General features: G+C 49.1%; 1 protein-coding gene across 1 annotated transcript; it reads right to left on the bottom strand.

Annotated features, from left to right (window-relative positions):
• Positions 1–152: 152 nt before the first annotated feature.
• LOC130396790 (ral guanine nucleotide dissociation stimulator-like 1) lies at positions 153–20,917 on the bottom strand. The gene is made up of 17 exons (XM_056604800.1): positions 20,635–20,917; positions 17,087–17,382; positions 15,319–15,363; positions 14,813–15,015; positions 12,481–12,635; positions 11,772–12,014; positions 11,481–11,584; positions 10,853–10,937; positions 9,387–9,449; positions 7,697–7,783; positions 6,808–6,840; positions 6,299–6,420; positions 5,571–5,660; positions 4,748–4,877; positions 4,078–4,389; positions 3,162–3,276; positions 153–2,789 (listed from the first exon to the last, which is right to left on the bottom strand). The coding sequence occupies exons 1-17, from the start codon at positions 20,656–20,658 to the stop codon at positions 2,650–2,652; spliced, it is 2,247 nt and encodes a 748-aa protein (XP_056460775.1). The 5' UTR covers positions 20,659–20,917; the 3' UTR covers positions 153–2,649.
• Between the last annotated feature and the right edge of the window lie 735 nt (positions 20,918–21,652).

A 21,652-nucleotide genomic window follows, 5' to 3' on the forward strand; every position in this document is an offset into this window, starting at 1 on the left:
CGCCAAAGATTGTCCACAAGATGGCGCCAGATTGATATTTGTGGTTGCTGTGCTATATCTAATTAAAACACTGCTTCCACAGCTTTGGAATGAATTCATCTACACATTCTACATCAGCAGAATAATCAACATAAAACTTTGGTGCTTTGGTGACGACAAAGAGATAGTTAAAGATACTATACGTGACGTTGACACTGACCATTTAAGGAGTAATATGTTACAAATGGAACATACTAAATCATAAAATTACCATGAACGATGGCTGTAGTTCCGGCCTGTGCCTCATGATTCACTATTCTCTGAGCACCCGGGTTGCCAGGTATGGACACTAATTGGCAAACAAACACAGCCTGCTGCAGCCATGGAAGCAAGACAAATGAACTGGTTGAACTTGGATTATACTATTTGCTTCCCGTCCTTAAAAGCCGAGCCCTTTTCAGAAAAAGCTCTTTGATAAATAAAGGGTATACCTTGGAGTTGCTTTTATAGCCCAGAATGATGGGCATATGTTTGTCTGAAATTAAAATAATTATAAATCTTATTCATTTGCTGAGCAACCAAATGTCATTTTTAAAAAAATGTAATCATGACACAAAGGCCAAAACCCTGACACTATCTCCAACCTGGTACTGAAATTTCAGAGAGACACATACTGGCTGTATCATTGTTGACGAAGAAGCCACTTCCACTTAGCATGTTCCATAATCTCTGTCTGAAGACATATCACAGCCATTATTACAGTACATTTGTTATAGATCATTTAATATTACTATTGTAATTCAACGGCTAAAGTCGTGCAGGCCTTCTAGATTTTGCATGATAGGCCTATAAAGAAAGGCAAACGGATTTGTCATTTTGAAAAGTTTGTGTTTATTACATTTCTTGTGAGGGAGTGAAGCTGCCGAAGCATAAAAATAAAATATTCATAATTACATAACATTTATTACAAATCCAAACCACATAGCCTACATAGCCTACTATCATTCAAGTAAGCTGACGCAGATCAAACAGACAGCTTTTTGGCTGTTCACAATCCTCAAGTAGACAGACATAAGTCTCAATTGCTTTGTACTTGTGAAGGTCAAGTAGCCTACATACTCTACATTTTGGCTTGAACTCCTACTATTGCACTGTGTTGAACAAGCTCTTGGCATCACAGGGCAGCCCTGTTCCAACTGCAGACCAACCAACTATCATACTGTATCTCAGATCAGCTGTTGCACATTTTCTATCAAACTCTCCAGTCTACCAGTCCACACAATGTCTGTCTTTGGTACCGGAGAATCACACAGCTTTCCCTGCCTCTTGTTGACCAATCCCCACAGGGGGACAGATAGTCCGCATGGACGGTTTGACAACAAACAGAAATTGTGAAATGTTATATATTGTACGTAGTTCGTTTTCCAAAAGGAATATCTTCTACATCACATTTGACTTCATGGAACTTCTAGTGACGCACAACGCTATGGTGAGTGGTGATCTTCTCTGACGCGTGACGCTGCGGTGAGGAATGCTCCCGGTCCAGTCTGGACGCCGGAGCATCGCCCCGCATTACATCTGATCGGATCAGCCTCTGTGACACGGAGACGCCGGCCGATACTCCGAGGAACGCCGCTCTCGTGTGACTGCGGCTGGCTTCGCGCCCGTGGTGGATCAGATATGAAACCTCACCTTTGTTTCTGACCTGTGTTTGCTCATGTGTGGCCTATTAAACGGAGGGGAAGACTGGTTCTGCTCAATGTTTATTTGCCAATGTTCAGTTGCCAATGGTTATTTCCAAATAGGCCAGAGGGTTCTGCATGTGGGGGGATCTGGTGGGGGATCTGGTGAGCGGGGCGTTGGGTGGGGCACATTTCTGTCAGGTGGTGGGCATGGCCATTTCTTCATATCTCAAGTGGGAATTTATTGCATCACATGCATCATCTATGGGACCATTCTGAAACACCTGACAAGTCTGCGTGTTACGGTCGAGGAATGTGTTCTCCAAGGAAATCAACATTGCCGTGTCACACAAAACATTCCTTCCTCGTGGAATTCAGAGCAACTCATTCCAGGTTTGAACACAAAAGGTTCTCGTGTCTGTGTGGTGGTGGGTCACTCGTCTTAAAGGTTCCTTTGAGTCGTTTTAAGAGCAACCTGGTTTTCCTTCATCCATCTCCGTAATCTGGGGCGGCATGTGGCTCAGGAGGTAGAGCGGGTTGGTAACCGGAAGGTTGCAAGTGCGAACCCTGACTCCTCCTCGAGGGTCGAGGCGTCCCTGAGCAAGACGACTCTCCCTGACCTCTCCTGACGAGCTGGCTGTCGCCCTGCATGGCTGACTCCGCCGTCGGTGTGTGAATGTTTGCATGAATGGGTGAATGTGAGGCAGTATTGTAAAGCGCTTAAAGTGGCCACTGGTTAGAAAAGTGCTGTATAAATGCAGTCCATTTATGATTTACCATTTAATCTGCAAGGCCCAGACCTTCTAGGAGTGCACAACATACTTGAGTCTTCTTCCCTGCGTGTAATAATAGACCAAATCTCACGCACACACACACACACACACTGATATGCTCCTCCAGAGTTTCCTTCTGGCGGTCTGTAGTACCAGTCTCCCTGGGCGTAGGGACTTGGCGGGCGGCAGGCTGACGGTGCTACTCGGTCTCGGTGCTACTTGGTGCGGCGGCCCAGGCTGGTCGTGGCCCGCAGCGGCGCCTTGGTGTTCTCTGCGACGCGGCGCAGCACGAAGTCGAAGTTGGCGGCGGTGGACATGGCGTAGAAGACGTTGGCTTTGTCCGGGACGAGGAGCTCTGGGGCGGAGGAAACACAACGAACGGTCAGACGTCTGCTAGGGAAGGAGTCTTTAGGAAACGAGGACGTCTTTAGTCATGCAAACACCCTCAGGTTCTGATTTTAATGCATCATTGTGTCGCCGGCCGCTAAAAGCTAATAGCTAAGAACGATTTCAAGGACGATTTAAAAAGCAGATTTTGAATAACTGATTGAGCAATCCAAACAGCACAGTGGTGGTCGGATGTGATTCGGAATTATAATTAGATTTTAGAAGATTATGTTGAGTGACAATATTATATGATGATTTAAAAAAAAGGTGATTTCCAACGATAATTTCCATGTTGGATTGGGTCATTCCCAACCCGCCCAGTGGAGGCCCTGACCCTCACCTCGGTCCTGGGAGATGAGCTGGGAGAGATGGAAGTCCTGGGAGCTCATGTGCTCCAGGTGGTGCTTCTCCAAGGCCCGCTGGACCACCTGGGCCGTCTTGTCCTGGCTGGTCAGCTGTGGATCACCAAGCAGGTCAACGCATGTACAACACACACCAGCAGGTCACACACATGTACAACACACACCAGCAGGTCACACACATGTACAACACACACAAGCAGGTCAACACATGTACAACACACAACGAGGAAACCACGCACTGAGACATTGGTAATACAGGCAGAGCCTGAAAGGATTACACAATGAGTAATGTGACCAATCAAATACAAGTCGGAGCTACAAGTATTTGTTCCCCAAAAGGGGGTTCCCTCAGCCTGGAGACCCTCCTGATCACGTGACCTCAGGCTCTGTTACACCACATGGATCAGCTGGCCCTTCTGGCCGGAGCGCGTCAGTAGCTCAGGAGGTAGTAGCGAGTAACCGGAAGGTTGCTAGTTCGATTCCCGGCTCCTCCTCCTCCTAGCTGAGTGTAGAGGTGACCCTGAGCGAGACGCCTCACCCTGACTGCTCCTGACGAGCTGGCTGTCGTTGTGTGGGGTTGACACCGCCGTCGGTGTGGGAATGTGTGTATGAACTGTTCTATGTTGCTTTGGATAAAAGCGTCTTCTAAATGCCCTAAATATAGTATAAATATATCACCGTGGCCGTGGGGTGCATGGTTCACGACATATGTTATTGATAAAGCACAACACCAAAGAACAAAGCCTCTCTCCTGCAGTCACTCAAACACACCAGGAGCGATGGCTCTGATGGCTTGATCACCCAGACTGGAGATGTCTTCCGAGCCCCAGGGGTCCAACCCCGCCCCCAGGGGTCCAACCCCGCCCCAGTGGTCCAGCCCCGCCCGGTACCCACCAGGATGCTCTTGTAGAGGTTCCCGTTGTGGGCCCCCAGGTCCACGCTGACCCTGATGATGCAGGAGTCCGCCACCTGCTGGTTGTACAGCGGCAGCGCCGTCATGGACACCGAGCGCTTGTGCTGGGGGGCCGGAGCTCCTCCTTCAAGGGGCGTGGCCGCCGAGGAGAAGGCAGAGCCGAGATCCGGCTGGGAGCCTCGAGAGGAGGAGGGGGAGGAGCAGGAGAGGGCGGCGGAGTCCGGGGAGGAGCAGAAGGAGGAGGGCGGAGACGAGAAGACCTCGGAGACGTTGCTGCAGGACTTGGAGAAGGACTGGAGGGAGGAGGAGGGAGGAGGAGGAGGAGGGAGGAGGGCAGGGAGGAGGGCGGAGAGGAGGAGGAGGAGGAGGAGGAGGAGGGCGGAGAGGAGGAGGAGGAGGAGGAGGAGGAGGAGGGAGGAGGGCGGAGAGGAGGAGGGAGGAGGGCGATGAGGAGGAGGAGGAGAAGAGAAGGAGCAACGTTAGCTGAAAGAGAAGTGGTAAACAACATAAACCTCATAAACTGCACAGGAAGTATTTAAGAGAAGTGTCCGAAGGAGGATGAAGACCTTCTGATTCAGCCATTCAACTATGTTTATTACAATGTTTTAATCTTTAGCCAACCAAAAGCAGCCTTCGCCCAGAAGACCGTACCTGCAGACGGATGGAGCAGGCTGAGTCCGGCCCTGACAGATCCTCCATCTCGGATCCACTGGATCCTGACGAGGAAACGCTGATCTGGTCCGACAGGACCTTCTTGGTCACGTCGCTCGACGACCGGAAGCTGAGGACACAAAGCTCTGAACTGAAGCAGGTGTGAAGCCAGAACATGTTGCCCTACTAACCTCCAGGGGGGCCCAGGGTAGGTTCCCAGGGGTCCCCCTCGGCCCTGGGCCGGCCCTGGCCGAGGGGCCGCTGCATACCCTGCCAACCATTGGATCTAATCGAACAGTGATACTCAAACTTTTTCTACTAGTGTAACCCCTCTAAGATATTCTTTAGTGTAGCTTGCCAAATTTAATATACATAAATATATACTGTATATTTATATATATTCTGCCCCCTGCAGTACTCTAAAGGACCCATAGGAGTCTGCGTATCCCTGTTGATCACCACTGTAATAGAAGGTCAACCAGATCCATTGATTTGCTAAGGGGAAAACAACAGCACTCCGGTCGAGTCCACTACACTACGTTCTCGTCCACATGTCAGAGCGGACCCAGGGAGTGGACACAGGTGGACAGACATGGGGACAGACAGGGGGACAGACAGGGGGACAGACAGGGGGACAGACAGGGGGAAAGACAGGTGGGACAGACAGGTGTCATCTCCATGGGTCCCTCTTTGGACAATGGCGCTTTGGTATCGACAACAGAGCCTGTTAGCTCCTGCCTTAGTGTCTGTTTACACAGGATTATAGGATTATTTTAGCATGCTACCTCCACAGCGGGGGGGCAGGCGGTGGGGGGGTACCTACAAGGAGAGCTTCTTGGTCAGGCTGCGGGTGCTGCGGGGCCCGGGGGTGCACAGGTCCGCTGGGGGTTCCAGCAGCCTAGACAGCTCATCGCTGACACACACACGCACACACACACACACACACACGCACACGCACACGCACACGCACACGCACACACACACACACACACACACACACACACACACACACACACACACACACACACACACACACACATTATGGATCTATTCTAGGACTATACTTTATAATTGACCTGAACTCAATCGCTTCAACTCTTCATAACTCAAAGAGTTATGCATCAATGTTTGGGAGGTATTGGGGCGTTTATATTGAGACTCTGGTGCCTGGAGGCCTGGGTTAGTTCTAGTCTTGGCGTGGTAGGGTGTGCCAGGTTTTGTTGATTATAAAAGCAGAACTCGCGTCTCTACTCCACTAGATCAACTCCACCTTTGTTGGTTCAATGCGCTGGAGTCTAACAAGAGAACCTCTGGTTACACAATCACTGACGGCCACCAAGACTGGAGGGACAGCTGAGGACCTGTTCAGTTCAGGCTATAATGACATGCAGGGAAGGTGCAAAGGTTTACTTCTTCTCTGTGTAAGCATTTCTAGAATGGTGCACTAGTACACAGTTCTTCTTATCCTGATCAGAGCCATTGAATGACAATTCAATGGCAATTTCACAAAGTATTGTGAATGCATTATTATTATTATTATGAGGAGCCCACCTCTCCAGGTCGCTGAGCAGCCGGTGCCCAAGCAGCCAGGCACTGATCCTGGGGTGGTTGGGCAGGCTGTACTGGGAGCAGGCGGCCTGCAGCAGGCGGATCTGGGACAGGATCTCAAACTCCTGGTTTGGGTAAGAGAGGGGGAGAGGGGGAGAGAGAGAGAGAGGAGAGAGAGGGAGGGGAGAGAGAGGGGGAGAGAGAGAGAGGGAGGGGGGGAGGGAGGGGAGAGGAGAGAGGATGGAGAACCATGACACACCATCACAACCTTCATAATTCCTCAAATAATGCTTTGCTGTGTGCAGCACCACGCACACACACACACACGCACGCACTCACATGCACGCACGCACACGCACACACACACACACACACACACACACACACACACACACACACACACACACACACACACACACACACACACACACAGGGAAAGTAAACTATGTGTTTTTTTCTGCATGTTCCACGTCGTAAAGGTATTTCACCAAAGAAAACTAGTCTGCACTCACCCTCCTTCTCTTCTCAAAGTTGATGAGCCCCTCCTGGAGAAGGAGAGAGGGAGCATTAGAACGAGGAAACGTTGCGATTTATGACAGGAGGTCAGTTACCTAGTAACAAAACATCCACACCCAGATCAAGTTAAAAGACGCACTGTCATGAATGTGATGTATGTATGAATCTAGGTCTGTAGAACATTGTGTAATATTATTAAAAAGCCATTTAAAAAGAGTGAAAAGATAATATTATTTTAATTTTTTATTGATTAAAATACAAGACAAAAATACTAATATATTTTTACTACTTTTGTTAAATTATTATTAGATTAAACAATATTCAACCAACCTAGAAGGGCTTCATACATACTTTCATTATTTGAAATTCATTATTTATGCAATATATATATAGTGTGTCTATAAAACAGCCAATAGTAAGGGGATACACACACAGTGACACGCATGTTCCTTAGACCGTAGGCCTTAAACAACTCTGTATTCATAATTCAGTGTCTTTATCACACAGCGAGTGTGTATCACACACAGCGTGTGTATCCCACACAGCGTGTGTGTTTGTAAAACAGCCGATGGGGAACGACCCCCAGTGACTCCCGTCTAACAGACCCAGAGGGCTGTCACACCGCTATGTCCGTACATCCGTCTGTATTCACGAGTGCGTCTATAAACGGCTGATGGGAATCTCCCCAAGGTCTCCGTATCCTGCCTGGATATGAGACCCCCCCCAGGGTTATTTTCAGCGCGGTCGGCCGTGAGACGGGGGGCATGTGTGTGTGTGTGTGTGTGGGGGGGGCGTGTGTGTGTGTGTGGGGGTGTGGGGGGCGTGTGGGGTGTGGGGGGCGTGTGGGGGGCGTGTGGGGGGCGTGTGGGGGATGTGGGGGCGTACCTGGACGGTGTCCGGGAAGGCGGTGTCTAGCATGGTCAGCACCGTCAGGTAGGTCCCCAGGTAGGGCACCGCCCCGCAGGAGGTGCTCTGGAGACACGACATCAAACCTTAACATCAGCCCTTAACCCCAGGTCCTTAGCATCAAACCTTAGCATCAGGCCTTAGCATCAAACCTTAGCATCAGGCCTTAGCATCAAACCTTAGCATCAGGCCTTAGCATCAGGCCTTAGCATCAGGCCTTCGCAGATCAGGCCTTCGCATCAGGCCTTCGCATCAGGCCTTAGCATCAGGCCTTAGCATCAGGCCTTAGCATCAGGCCTTAGCATCAGGCCTCAGCCTCAGCCCTTAGCCTCAGCCCTTAGCCTCAGCCTCAGCCCTTAGCCTGTAGTACAGTACTCTGATCATGATCGCCGCGGTAGCTAGCACAGTTCGAATGCTAGCATTGGCTAGCAAACAAAGGGTTGTCAATGTAGTGTTGGCTAAACGTTAAAATGCTTCACACCCACCATATTGCTTTGTAAGGAAAGGGCTGTAGGCCTATATGCAAATGCTTGAATAAATACAATGTATAGTAGATATCTACAGTTCATAGCAAACGTTCTTCACATAGTTCTTTCCTCCACGTTTTAACTGTAGGGCGGACATCAGAGCCTGAGTTCAGAGCCTGGGGTTTAAACCGTGTCTGACTGAGGGTCGGGCCCCTGGAGAATGTGGCCAGGGGCGGCCCCAGCACATTTGGCGCTCTAGGCGAGCTTCACTCCTGGCGCCCCCCCCCCCCCTCCGCAAAAAAAATAAAGAATAATAATAATAATAATAATAAAAAAAAAAAAGAAAAAAAAGTTTGTTAATTCCCCACGAAAACTGAATTGCAACCTTGAAAAACTGTTTTGCCCTGTAACTGCATTTCTTTCACATAAACACAACAACGATCGCAACGATGAACAAACATTAATTCAAGAATAAAATCCACGGAGGAAAAAATTGCGCCCCGGATGGCTTTTGCCTCTTCATTTTCTTGATTTCGTTCTTGATTCTCGATTCTTGAAAACACTCTAACCAAACGCCTTATAGTACTAGCATGTTCTGACGAAACCAAGGAGGTAGGTTCCCCTTCCGTTTTCGATTTTTGGCTCATTTTACCCTAATGTTAGATTTATTTTTTTTAATGTCAAAATATTGGTTGGAGATATATAAGGGGCGCAAAAATATGCGCCAGGAGGGAAATTATTATTATTATTATTATTATTATTTTATTTTTTATTTTTTTCGGGCGCATTATTTTGCGCTCCCCCTCTAGATGGCGCTCTAGGCGGCCGCCTAACCCGCCTGTAGGGAAGGCCGCCCCTGAATGTGGCCCCCTGGCTGGTCTACTATTACAGAGCTTTAATCTTGGGGGGGGGGCTATTCAGAACTTGACCGACCCCTGGGCTGAGGGAGGGGGTCTAAAGTTAGCTTCCAGTCTCGCCAGAGTGTTCGGGAAGGTTCACTCACGCTGCACTTGTTGGAACAGTTCTACTTTGGTTTGGTTTTTCTTTGAGGAACAAAGTAGAAGTACAAACACATTACAGCTGTTCCTGAGTCAGATCAAGGATTCCAGTATGCCTTTTGGAGAGCTGGCCTCTGAGAGATGAGGACCTGGTGGGGATGAACCATTGGGGGACCTGGTGGGGGTGAACCATCGGGGACCTACCAGCTTCCTGGGGAAGCGCCTGGCCGTCTCAGGACAGAGAGAGTCCATCGGCTGTCCTCCGTCCTGAGAGACAGACACACAGACAGAGGGCGTGGACAGACAGACACACAGACGGAGAGAGAGAGAGAGAGAGAGAGAGAGCGAGAGCGAGAGAGAGGGAGACACAGACGGGGAGAGAAGGAGGACAGACAGACAGGCAGAGGGAGAGAGGGAGGACAGACAGACAGACAGACAGACAGACAGACAGACAGACAGACAGACAGACAGACAGACAGACAGACAGACAGACAGACAGAGGGAGGGAGAGTGGGAGGACAGACACACAGACGGGGGAGAGGGAGGACAGACAGACAGGCAGAGGGAGAAAGAGAGGGAGACACACAGACAGAGAGAGAGGGAGAGGAGGAGAACAGACAGACAGAGGGAGGGAGGGAGAGAGGGAGGACAGACAGACAGAGGGAGAGAGGGAGGACAGATAGACACACAGACAGAGGGAGAGAGGGGAGGCCAGACAGACAGGCAGAGGGAGTGAGGGAGGACAGACACACAGACCGGGAGCGAGGGAGAGAGAGGACAGACAGACAGTGAGTTTCAGACCAGGTTTGGCTCACAGTAGTAATATTCACCAGCAGTCATCTGTCTTATATGCACATAGTTGCTAAATATAATCAGAGTGAAGGAAATCTATTTATAGTGCTGATATTTTATACAGTTCAGACTGAGTGTTTCATAACACTCAGTAACATTCGGACAGGCATGCCTCCGCGGCGCAGGCTAAGCTAACCAACTGAACATTATGGAGGGAGAGAATAGGACACCGCCTAGCTGACCATTAACACGCTGTTAGGACATTTCTCTAAACATTAACGCGAACGATATGAATATGTTTCATAACTTAGTAAGAAAAGGGCCAAACAAACAGAGCAAGGTTTATATATTAAGTTTGACCCCGCGCCTCTGATTTAACAAGCTTTCCGGTTGAAAGGTTGTGAATATCGCCAACCTGTTTTGTGACAGCATTATGTCTGTTTGTTTGCATCAGTTCCGTTTACCCCTCAGAAACTAAAGGACTTCTATTCACTGAGTTTAACGGACGGGCGTGTTGAGGCCAAAGTGAGGAGGCATTGAGGGTGACTCATGTAATCACCGGCTCCTATGACCTGCTGAATGATGTCCACAGCCGCTGCCCAGTAATTACCAGCATTTTCCTAGACTTTACTTGTACTCGTAGATCTTTACTTGTGGTTTTTAATGGCTGGTTGAGGTTGAACATGACTCCTAAAATGTAATGTTATTATTGTGAGTGTTCATTGTCCTCTCAATGTTCTTCTTTTCTGTAACGTGGATGTTGGGTCGATTTTAGAAAATATAAATGTAACCTCAATGAGACTGAAATTAAGGTTAATTAAAGAGATTTGTCTCCTAAATGAGGCACTTAAGCCCTATCTGTGTTTAGTTGCTCTCACCTCCAGCAGGATTTCTCTGTTGGCCAGAACGTAGTTCTCATCTGGAAAGGTTTCACAGAGGTTCTCGAAGACGGTCATGTTCTCCCTGAAAACACACACACACACACACACACACACACACACACACACACACACACACACACACACACACACACACACACACACACACACACACACACACACACACACACACACACACACACACAAACACTTGACCTTCACAAACGCTCTGAAATCGCTGATGAACGGGTTTCACGTACAGATTTCTCTCAAGCGTCAACAACAGGTTATATGACTGCATGGTTCATCATCTCTGTCAGCAACTAACACTTTACAGGCTCGCTAAAGAGCGTTATTATGCAGAACTTGTGTGTGCAGCAGATCTCCGTACGTGTCAGTCCTAGACGTGCTGACGGCCGCAGTACAGTCCGTCTCGTTCAGCGAGGGGGCCAGACAGAAAGGGGCTCGCAGGATGTTTGTGCTTCAGACGTCTGGACTCCCCTCTGAGGACCCAGTGTTCAGACTACCCACCCCAGGGTGAGGCTCTGTGTTTCAGGCACCTACCTGGTTATGGGGGGGGGGAGGGGGGACTGGTGGTCTCTGTGAGCTGGTGTGTTGGAGGTCTTACCGGTTGACCAGGGACCAGGTCTTCCTCAGCCTGTAGACGGCGTTGGACTGCAGGGCCGACAGGATGGCCCGGAGAGACGAGAAGTTCTTCAGCCTGCGACACTCCTGGGGAACAGAGAGTAGAACCGCCAGGGTCAAAGGTCAGAGTACAACCGCCAGGGTCAAAGGTCAGGCGAACAGACCCAGAAACTGACTTTAATACATAGAAAGAAGTTCATTCTTCAATACATCTGAGCCCACAACCCATAATCAGTCCTACAAACCGGGTAGTTAGGGTTCAAACAGGACGGACCTGGGCCACTTTGATCCACTTCTCGACGACGCGGGCCCTGAGCAGGGCGGCGGGGGGCGCCCCGCGGATGCCGGGCCCCTGGGGGCCCCCGGAGACACACAGCAGGGAGCCGATGACGCGGTTGGTGACGGTGTTGAACTGGGCGATGGTGGCCCGGATGGTGGGCGACATGTTGTCCTTCTTGTCGCGCTGGGACCAGACGCAGCCCAGGCACTGGTACGGCACCACCCGCACGAAGAGCTCCTGGTGGGGGAGGAACACAGCTCCATCAGCGCCTCTGACCCACCAACCCAGGGTTAAATTCAGGGCGTTTACCAGACTCTTACAATAAGTCCATTAGTCAGAAGACAGAGAAACAACAATATATCTCTGTGGGTACAGTGAGGATGTTCATAGAACCAAGTGCCAAGCACTAACAATCACTAGGTTAACCCATTCCCCGTATACAACAGAGATAGTTAGGATAAGATGCTACACATGCTAAGTACTGTTTTTAAGTGGCAGGACGTACCACAGACAATGAGTGCGTAGGAGGGGTGGGAGGGGGTGTGGGGGTAAGGGGGGAGGCTATGCAGAGTCCAGGTGAACTACTACAACTACAACTACTACAACTACTACTACTACTACTACTACTACCGCTACTAGCACTCTGAGGTACTCAGAAATCACATGTCCAAAACTAATCCCAGGCCCACTACAGGCCCCTCACCGAGTCCATCCTGGTGAGCTGCTCTGCAACCGAGGGGGCGGAGAAGTCCATGATGTCCGCCTGGTCGCCGTGGGAACCCTCGCCCTCAGACCCCTCCTCCGCAGAACTCTCCCCATCCCGCTCCGCCTGCGGCTGCACCGAGCCCCCGCTCGCCTCTGGTATATACATATTATAGATAATATTATACCCATTATATAGATATACACATAATAATGTACATGTTATACATACACATAATAATATACATATATATTTATACATTAGAAGATATGTGTTAGGATTATATAATAATGCACATATTTTATTATACAATGTATACATAATAATATATATTTAAGATAAATAAACATATATACATATTACACATATATACATAATACACATATATACATAATACAGGGCTCTACAGTGCGCACGCGTGCGAGTGACTTCTCCGCAGCGCACTATACTGTGCGTTCACACCAAACGCGAAGGGACGAAACGATTCCATACAAAGCAACGATTCCATTTGCAGCGCGACACTTTTGCCCGGCACGGGCGAGCGCGTTCACGTGGATTTCAGGTGGATTTGCAGCACGTCACTTTTGCTCGAGTTGAAATATTTAAACTTTGCCACGACATTCGCGTGATGACAGCCAATCAGCGTTCAACAGCGTGGCCACTGAGTGACGTGCATAACGTAACAGCCAATCAGTTTTCAACCGGCCAACCGTTCCCTGCAGTGCAGTCCGGGGTGAACCGCAGAATGGAGGAGAAAGTGATTGTTGCCGTTTGCGACTCCCCAAGCTCTATATAGAATATAATAGAATTGTATTGTATTCATAATTTCACGGCCAAAAGCTCTGTGCGCCTCCGGATGGCCGTAGCGCGGGAGGCGCTACGGGAGGGTTTAGCGGGGTTTGTTTACCTACGTTGCTATGGTTACCAGTCTTGTGCGTTCCAACGGTTTATTAGGTATCTAAATCGCTGTCTAATCAATACTTCATTCACTGCCTCTTCCGTGGTTATTACAATATTATGAATAGACTGCGTGGAGAAAGTTAATGCTGTTACTGTGGTCGATAAAGTCTCCAAATTCAACCCCCGACTGGTTGAAGGATTTCGGGTGGCTAGTTTATGATGCTAAGAACATGAAAATGTTCTGTACATTTTGTAAGGAAGCCCCATTGGCAATGGCAAGCTCCTCTCTGTTTATAACGGGGGACCCTAATCTGAAACGCGATGCTGTGGTGAAACACATTGAGTCCACTACTAGGCATTCTCGCTGTCCCGATTTCTATATAAATCGCACCCAGCCCAATAACCCTGGTATGGTGGAAGCCGAAATTGGTGCTGTTTTGTGTAGCATAAATGTTATCTTGTCTATTTATTTGTCTTAATTTTGCTTTAGTAAGTTGTTGCTGTTGGTGTGTGCAATTCCGGCACGCTAATAAATGTTCTAAACAAAAACCAATTGTGCCCCCATTTTTTTTCCCTGTGCTCCTACATTTTCTAACTTAGGTGCACGAGTGCTCCTGAAAAAAATAGTTTGTGTAGAGCCCTGACATAATAATATATATATCTTCATAATAATATACATAATGTATTTATTAGGGGTGTCACGATACATGTAAACGTATTGAACCGAATCGAATCGATACGGACGTCACGGTTCGGTGCATGGATTTACACAGAGAATACAAGGTATGAAATTTTATAAAACTGGCGTGCAAATTAATTAATGTAATGCCGAATTAACGGTAGATACGCAAGTTCTTCAGGGACAACTAATAAGGGTACTGTGGGCGATGGAAACGCAAGCCGTGACTGAGCCGCACCAAACCGACCCAAACCCTCCGGTGGAAATGCGCCAAAAATCAGTGTACTTTTCATAAATAAGACATGCTGCGTTTTCAGTTTTATAACTAATTGTCTTATTTTGATTACAAGTTACGGATGGAGTCTGCGGATGATGTGGGGTACTTATGTTTACTGTTTACATCTTAGATTACACAGTTCAGGCTAGCTCAGGGGAGAGACTGTATGACACTAGGTGGTACAACCTGAGACATGGACAATAAAAAAAGAATTGCCCTTTGCATTTTAGTTTTTTCTTTTCCCTTCATTGTACCGAACTCGTACCGAACCGTGATGTCTGAACCGAGGTATGAACCCAACCGTGACTTCAGTGTACCGTTACACCCCTTATATTAATACATATTAACAGAGTTTGATCTGGGAGATCCATATATTACACAACCCTTAACCAACACACCCTCGCAACACACTATACAATACACAACCCTTAACCACACACCCTCCCAACACCAGGAGGCGGTGGAGGTGGCCCTACCGTCTCTCTGGAAGCCCCGGAGCAGGGCCTCGGCCTGGCCAGCCAGGGAGCAAAAGTTGGGCTGACAGCGGGCGTGGCCGCTGACCGCCCCGCTGACCCCCAGGTGGTCCAGCAGCAGGTGGAGGGCCGCGTGGCCCTGGGGGGGGTCCCGCAGGTCCTCACTGTACTCATCCAGCCACACCTGGACCAGAGACAGCAGGGGGCTGGGGGGAGGGAGGGAGAGAGGGAGAGAGGGAGAGAGGGAGAGAGGGAGAGAGGGAGAGAGAGATCTAAGGTTATAATAGGCTCTTTAAGGTTAATATTTCAACAATATTCTATATCCTTCAGTAGGAGAGAACCCAGCCCTCCCGTCTCGATCGATGAGCATCAATGAGCTGCTTGGCTTCAGCCAATTCTCTGTATACCTCCCTCCCCCCCAACCCCCTCCTGGTGTCAGCATAAAGAAACATAACCCTCGCCGAGGCTGTAGATGAACATGAATCACGGAGAAGGAGCTTCACACCCACCTGTTACTGCAGTCGCTGTTGTCCAGGTCAGAGGTCGCGTTCTCCCTGCAGGAGGGGGGGGGGGGGGGGGGGGGGATGACGACGATGACAAGGTTAAGAGCAGTTCGGACAGGAACATGGTGACCTTTCATCTAAGCCCTTGAGTGGAATCACGTCTTGACCCCTGAACCCCAACTCAGCCCCCAGCAGGACCGGGGGGCTGTGGTGGGAGTGGTGGTAATGACCTCTCTCTAGGCAGTCATTAGGGGGTGGGGGGCTTTAGTCAGGGGAAACCACCATCTGAAGAAGAGGGGGACTTCTGGAAAAAGCTCCTCACTATTCCTTCCTTCACACGGGAGTGGATCAGAGACATGACTTCTACTGTCAAATCAAATAAATGCACAGATATTCTTCTGTCTGATGAAACCTGTTCTGAAACATGAGACACAAACAAGATCCTGGGGAAGATTTCGGCTCTGTTGTTTCTGTTTAAAAGCATCCGGATACATGACACGGAAAAGTGCATTTAACTAAAGGTTAATCTGAGTTGAAATGGTTAACGTGTAGCAGGATTATCACCGGACATTCAAACGCGGGTTTGCAAACCGGGTCTGCGGTGAAACATTGACAGCGTTTCCTCCGGAGAGAGAGACAGACTGAGCCAGAGAAACAGAGAGACAGACTGAGCCAGAGAGACAGTAAACTGAGCCAGAGACAGTAAACTGAGCCAGAGACCGTAAACTGAGCCAGAGACAGTAGACTGAGCCCGTGAGACAGTAGACTGATCCAGAGAGACAGTAGACTGATCCAGAGAGACAGTAGACTGAGCCAGAGGACGCGTCGACAGACCGGCTACCCTGAAGTCTGATTGAGATGTTATTGAGCGGCCGACGGGAGGACTCCTCGGTCCCGGAGCACTGAACATAAAGAGCTAGCGTGCGTCAGCCCGGGAGAAACTAGGCTGAAACCCGGAGACGGCGGCATGATACCGGCACCAAGCAGAGCTCACTCTGGTGCCAGTGGCTGCCATGAAGGTCACCCTCCATTGTTCAAGACAGGAGTCACATCTCCTGCTTTGTTCAGAGCTGAAAGGGCCCCCAGCCTGCAGTCCAACGGGACACCTGACAGCGACCTCTGCTGGGGGTCCGTCACCATTTTGGAACTATTTTAAGTTTTCCTTCTTTGTGTTTGTTTTTGTTGCGTGTCTTTCTCACACCCACATACTGAGATCAAATTGTAAACAGATAACTATGGCTCGCCTCCCTCCCTGGGTAATCAAATTCCATTCTGAGTATGATAAGCTGATAAGGAATATGATGATTCATACTGTTTTGAACGGTTGCTAGAGTCACACAAAGAAGCTGAAGTAGCTGACGGAGGTGACTTCTGTTACGGTCACTGGAGCCGGTTTCTGAGATCCTCTTACGGAGATATGTCTCAGAGCTCCAGGTTGTGTATTTACTGTAACGTTCAGACAACAGAGGTTGACGAGAGCGACAGGACAACAGAATCTGAAACCTGTTTGGTTTCATGGTGGATTTCCAGAGAAGAGAAGATTAAAACTGTTCTCCAGAACCCTCCAGAACCCTCCAGAACCCCTCTCTAGAAGGGTTCTAAACCCTTCTAGAGAAGGTTCTAGAGGGGCTCTGACCCGTACCTGTAGAACACGACTTCTATCAGGGTGGCGGGGGCGCTGAAGGTTCTAGAGGGGCGGGGGCTCTACCTGTGGAACAGCGCCTCTATGAGGGTGGCAGGGGCAGTGAAGGTTCTAGAGGGGCGGGGTCTCTACCTGTGGAACAGCGCCTCTATCAGGGTTTCCGGGGCGGTGAAGGTGCGGTACGTGGACAGGAAGACGCGGCTGAAGCCTGGCTCCGCCCCCTGGGGGTCCAGCAGGTGGTCCACCAGGCGCTCCAGGGTGGCAGCCGTCAGCCGGCGCACCTTACAGGTGCGGTACTGGACGAAGGCGTGGCCTGGGCCCGGGGACTCGGGGCACTGGGCGGGGGGCGGGGCCACAGGCTCTCGGTGGAGGGTGACGCTGTAGACCACGCCCTCCTCCTGCTCCTCGCCCCACGGCTGAACCGGATTCTGGGGGGGGGGGGAGACAGAAGTAGAGGGAGAGGGAGGGAGAGGAGGTAGAGGAGGGAGGGGAGGGGGGGAGAGGGAGGTGGGAGACAGAAGAGGGAGGGGAGGAGGGGGCCAGCGGCAGAGGGAGAGGCAGAGAGAGGTTACTTTTAGATTAGATTCATTTTATTCATTCAACAACAATACAAACCCAGGGTCCATCGACCCAGAATGTGCATGGGAGCATAAAGGGAGGTCCGTGTATTTACAGAGCGCAGAAGGTATCTGCTATTATCAGTATAATCGAAACACACGCAAAGAAAGGCCTTTGAGAGTGAAGGAAGTTTAAGGGTGAGAGGAGTGTAGAGATGACTGGAATGTGGGCCCACATGCAGCCAGCCACAACAGACCTCAGGCCATGTGTTGCTAGTGTAGACCCCTCCATCCCTGAGGCATACAGTTTGTGGTTCTGCACACAGTGACAGAACATCCATCTAGGAGCCCTTCAAACCCCCGTTGTTATAAATAGAAGCCACACCCTGTGACCACCAGACACCAAAACAAGTGACGGGCCGACCAGCGGCTCTGAGCTGAACCCCCCGCAGGGAGCAGGCTCAGGCCGCAACACAAAGCTGGCTTCAGACCGTGGTTAGCAGGCTCAGGCCACAACACGCAGCTGGCTTCAGACCGCAATGAGCAACAACCAGCAAGATGACTCAGCTGTCAGCAGGACCATCAGGTCAGACCCACCCGGGATCAACATGGCCCCCGTGGCTAACATTTAGCTCGTGAGCAAAAAGGCCAGGTGCTGCGATGATGTTTACACACAAACAGCGGATTATTAAAAGGTTATCGTTTCATAGCATTTCCAGGAAGAGCTCAAAGGCATACCACGTACGTAACAGTCGTGGGCCAATCCTGTCATCAAATCACTCAAACACACGTCACCAAGTTGGTCGTTTGTGGTCGATCTCAGACTTTAGGTCTGGATCTGAGAGGAGGGATCTGATCTGATGTAGGAGATCAGAGCGGTTTGATCTCCATGAGACTCAGAGCCCTTCACAGCGTTTAATTGTGTTTGGATTATTATGCACCAGAGCAGAATGGATGACATGCTAATGAGGCTAACACACAGAGGCTGTGTTGATTCATATCAGCCTTAACCAAAACCAAATCCATCCGTCAGACATTTCCTCCCGTCTCCCCCCTTTTCAATTCACAACAGAACTTTCCTGTATATTCATGTACACCTGAACTATAGTGAATCATCAGGGAATTCTTGAAACTTTCCCCCATTGTCTGAGCATGCTTCATGGAATGATGAATTTGAGGAGATATTTCCTCGTCTGACCCCAAATTAAGGAACAACTCATCATGGCGAGATTATGCAATCATACAGAGCCATGTACCAGTCCTAGGTAGAGTTGTTCGAGAATTTCCTCGAATACGCAGGTCTATGGTCCGAACCAATACCATCCGTGACTAGCTCCCTACACAGGCAGAGAACGTCAAAAAGACTATACTAATACAAATGTATTATTATAATTATAGATTATAAATGTAGATGATCTACTATGTACTCTACTATACATTTCTGTCATCGTAAGAGAACCCTTCAATAAGAACAAGTACTATCAGTAGTTACAATGCTAGTTGCCGTATCATTATATACTCAAGTTCAGGAATCTGAATCGGGAAGGAAAAAACGGTATTGGAACATCTCCGGTCCTAGGTAGGGCTGTCTGAAGCTCGTTAGCCCTCTCAGTCTACTGCTCTGGATAAGCAAGAGTTAGAACTCTGGATGAACCACGGAGGAGGTTGTCAAACCCTGACCTGCCACAGCCCTGAAGTCTGACTGCCACGTTAGACTCCTCCCACCCTCCTGAACCCCCTTGTCGTCGGTTACAGCATCCCAGCGGTCTGGGTTCGACCTTGACCCTCTATTGTGACCCCTAACTCTGCCAACGTCTAAACGGCTGATATTCCCACGTTCACAGGCAGCCTGCAGGGTCCAGGGAACAGTCCCTGGGTTCACAACCTGCACGTTGGTTGTAGAACCATACCAAGTGATGAGCAGAACGCTGCATGTGGGAACAAATCATAAATCCCCCCGGAGGGTCCAGACCTATATAGATATGGTATAGATATAAGAGGTGTATATAAATGGACTTGGTATTGGATCCCCAGGAAAACGTTGATCTAGGCGATGAAAATGGAAATCTAAATAAGCGTCTTTATTTCAGGACAAGAAAACCCCCCAGGAGCAGGTTCTGCTTTAAGGGGGTTTCTGTACCACCGCTTCTCTATTTTAATGTTCACCATAACTCCTTTAGTGTTAAACTAATTATAATGTTTTCACCTTAATATAGACAGCATGCTCAAACAAACATCCACAAACAAGCATGTTTGAATCAGGGGTGTGTGTGTGTGTGTGTGTGTGTGTGTGTGTGTGTGTGTGTGTGTGTGTGTGTGTGTGTGTGTGTGTGTGTGTGTGTGTGTGTGTGTGTGTGCGTGTGTGTGTGTGTGTCCTTGGTGGCATCATATTCGTACGCTCAAACAAATGTAAGGAATGTCTCTTGTGAAGGTAAGACGTGAGAGCTGATGAGTGGCGTGATTCGGCAACGTGGCCGTCGGTCTGCCTCAGCATGCTTTAATACTAATAGAGAGTAATGCGGTAGGCCTACTGACAGATAAACTAATACTCGTTCCGCGTTGCTTTCAAATGGTTTGTATCTGTAGATGTGTGTTTGTGACTATAGTTGTGTGTTTGTTTCTATAGATGTGTGCGGCGAAGTGTCCTGATAAGTTCATGACGCTGGTGAAGGCTCGCCTCATCCCCTCTGAGTTTGAGTAGTACAAGCAGTTCTGCAAGGAGGGGGTGACCAACCAAATGGTGAGTCAGGACCCTGGACTGACCCGTCCTGGTTTGGATCCTCAACACACACACACACACACACACACACACACACACACACACACACACACACACACACACACACACACACACACACACACACACACACACACACACACACACACACACACACACACACACACACACACACACACACACACACACACACACACACACACACACACACACACACAGTTTCTGTTCTTCACCCCAGAAGTAGCCTTCAGACAGACAGACAGACAGACTGACAGACTGACAGACTGACTGACTGACTGACTGACTGATTGATTGATACATCACTACTACCGCCGCTGCGTTACTTTCATTCATTACAATCATGGCTTTATAAGGAGTTTACTCACCATCGTTAATTCCCATTTGCCCATCCTGTTGGAAGTTTATGGAGCGTAGCTTTTCATATCCAAAAAAAAGTATTCCTGCTATTTTCTTCCGCAATCTACATTTGCAACTGCATTCATCTGTATGAATTAGCCTATATATATATATATATATATATATATATATATATATATAAATATATATTTAAAATGTTATTGTAACATCGCTGTTCTTATAGGTATGACGCCGTCTCCACTCCGGTCCAGAGACGTGACGGCGGCTGAGATCCAGCAGCTGCTGCTTGAGTCCTTCTCACCCCGGACCGCCCCGGACTTTATACTGGGGGCGTGACCTCCAGCCTGGACGGGGCGTTGCCTTCATGCCGGAGGGGGCGCGGCCTTCAAGCTGGAGGGGCGTGTCACTTCGTTGTGTAACACAGTCGTGTGTTTGGGTACGTAGTGTTTTGTTTTTTGTAATTCGTATTAATTGCTTGGAAACCACGTCCCAAAAGTTGATATATGTGTGTGTGTGTGTGTGTGTGTGTGTGTGTGTGTGTGTGTGTGTGTGTGTGTGTGTGTGTGTGTGTGTGTGTGTGTGTGTGTGTGTTTAGTAGTATGCGTGTCTACGTGTGTGTCATTGCTTAATAACGTTGATACCTGCAGATCTCCGCTCTGCCGTGTTCTCAGGTCATAACACCGTGCTGATGTCAACTAGTTTACTGTTGAATTATTGTTATGTTTTTCTGATAGAGTGAGATAGACAGAATGGTATGGGAGAGAGAGGGGAGGACATGCAGCAAAGGACCGCGGCCTTCAGTCAAACAGTTCACCACATGGAGATATGCATGTAAACTCCCCAACCCCCCCCCCCCCCCCCCACGCAGACACACACGCACAAGATCACGTGTCACACAAACACACACATGCATGCCTGCATACACACACAAACACGCAAAAATACTTACATACACACACACACACACACACACTCAGGCCATGTAACGCGATGGGATTCCAGAGCTGGTCCGCATTCCATGCAGGT

This window comes from Gadus chalcogrammus, chromosome 2 (assembly GCF_026213295.1).
Source record: "Gadus chalcogrammus isolate NIFS_2021 chromosome 2, NIFS_Gcha_1.0, whole genome shotgun sequence".
In the NCBI taxonomy this organism is placed as follows: domain Eukaryota; kingdom Metazoa; phylum Chordata; class Actinopteri; order Gadiformes; family Gadidae; genus Gadus; species Gadus chalcogrammus.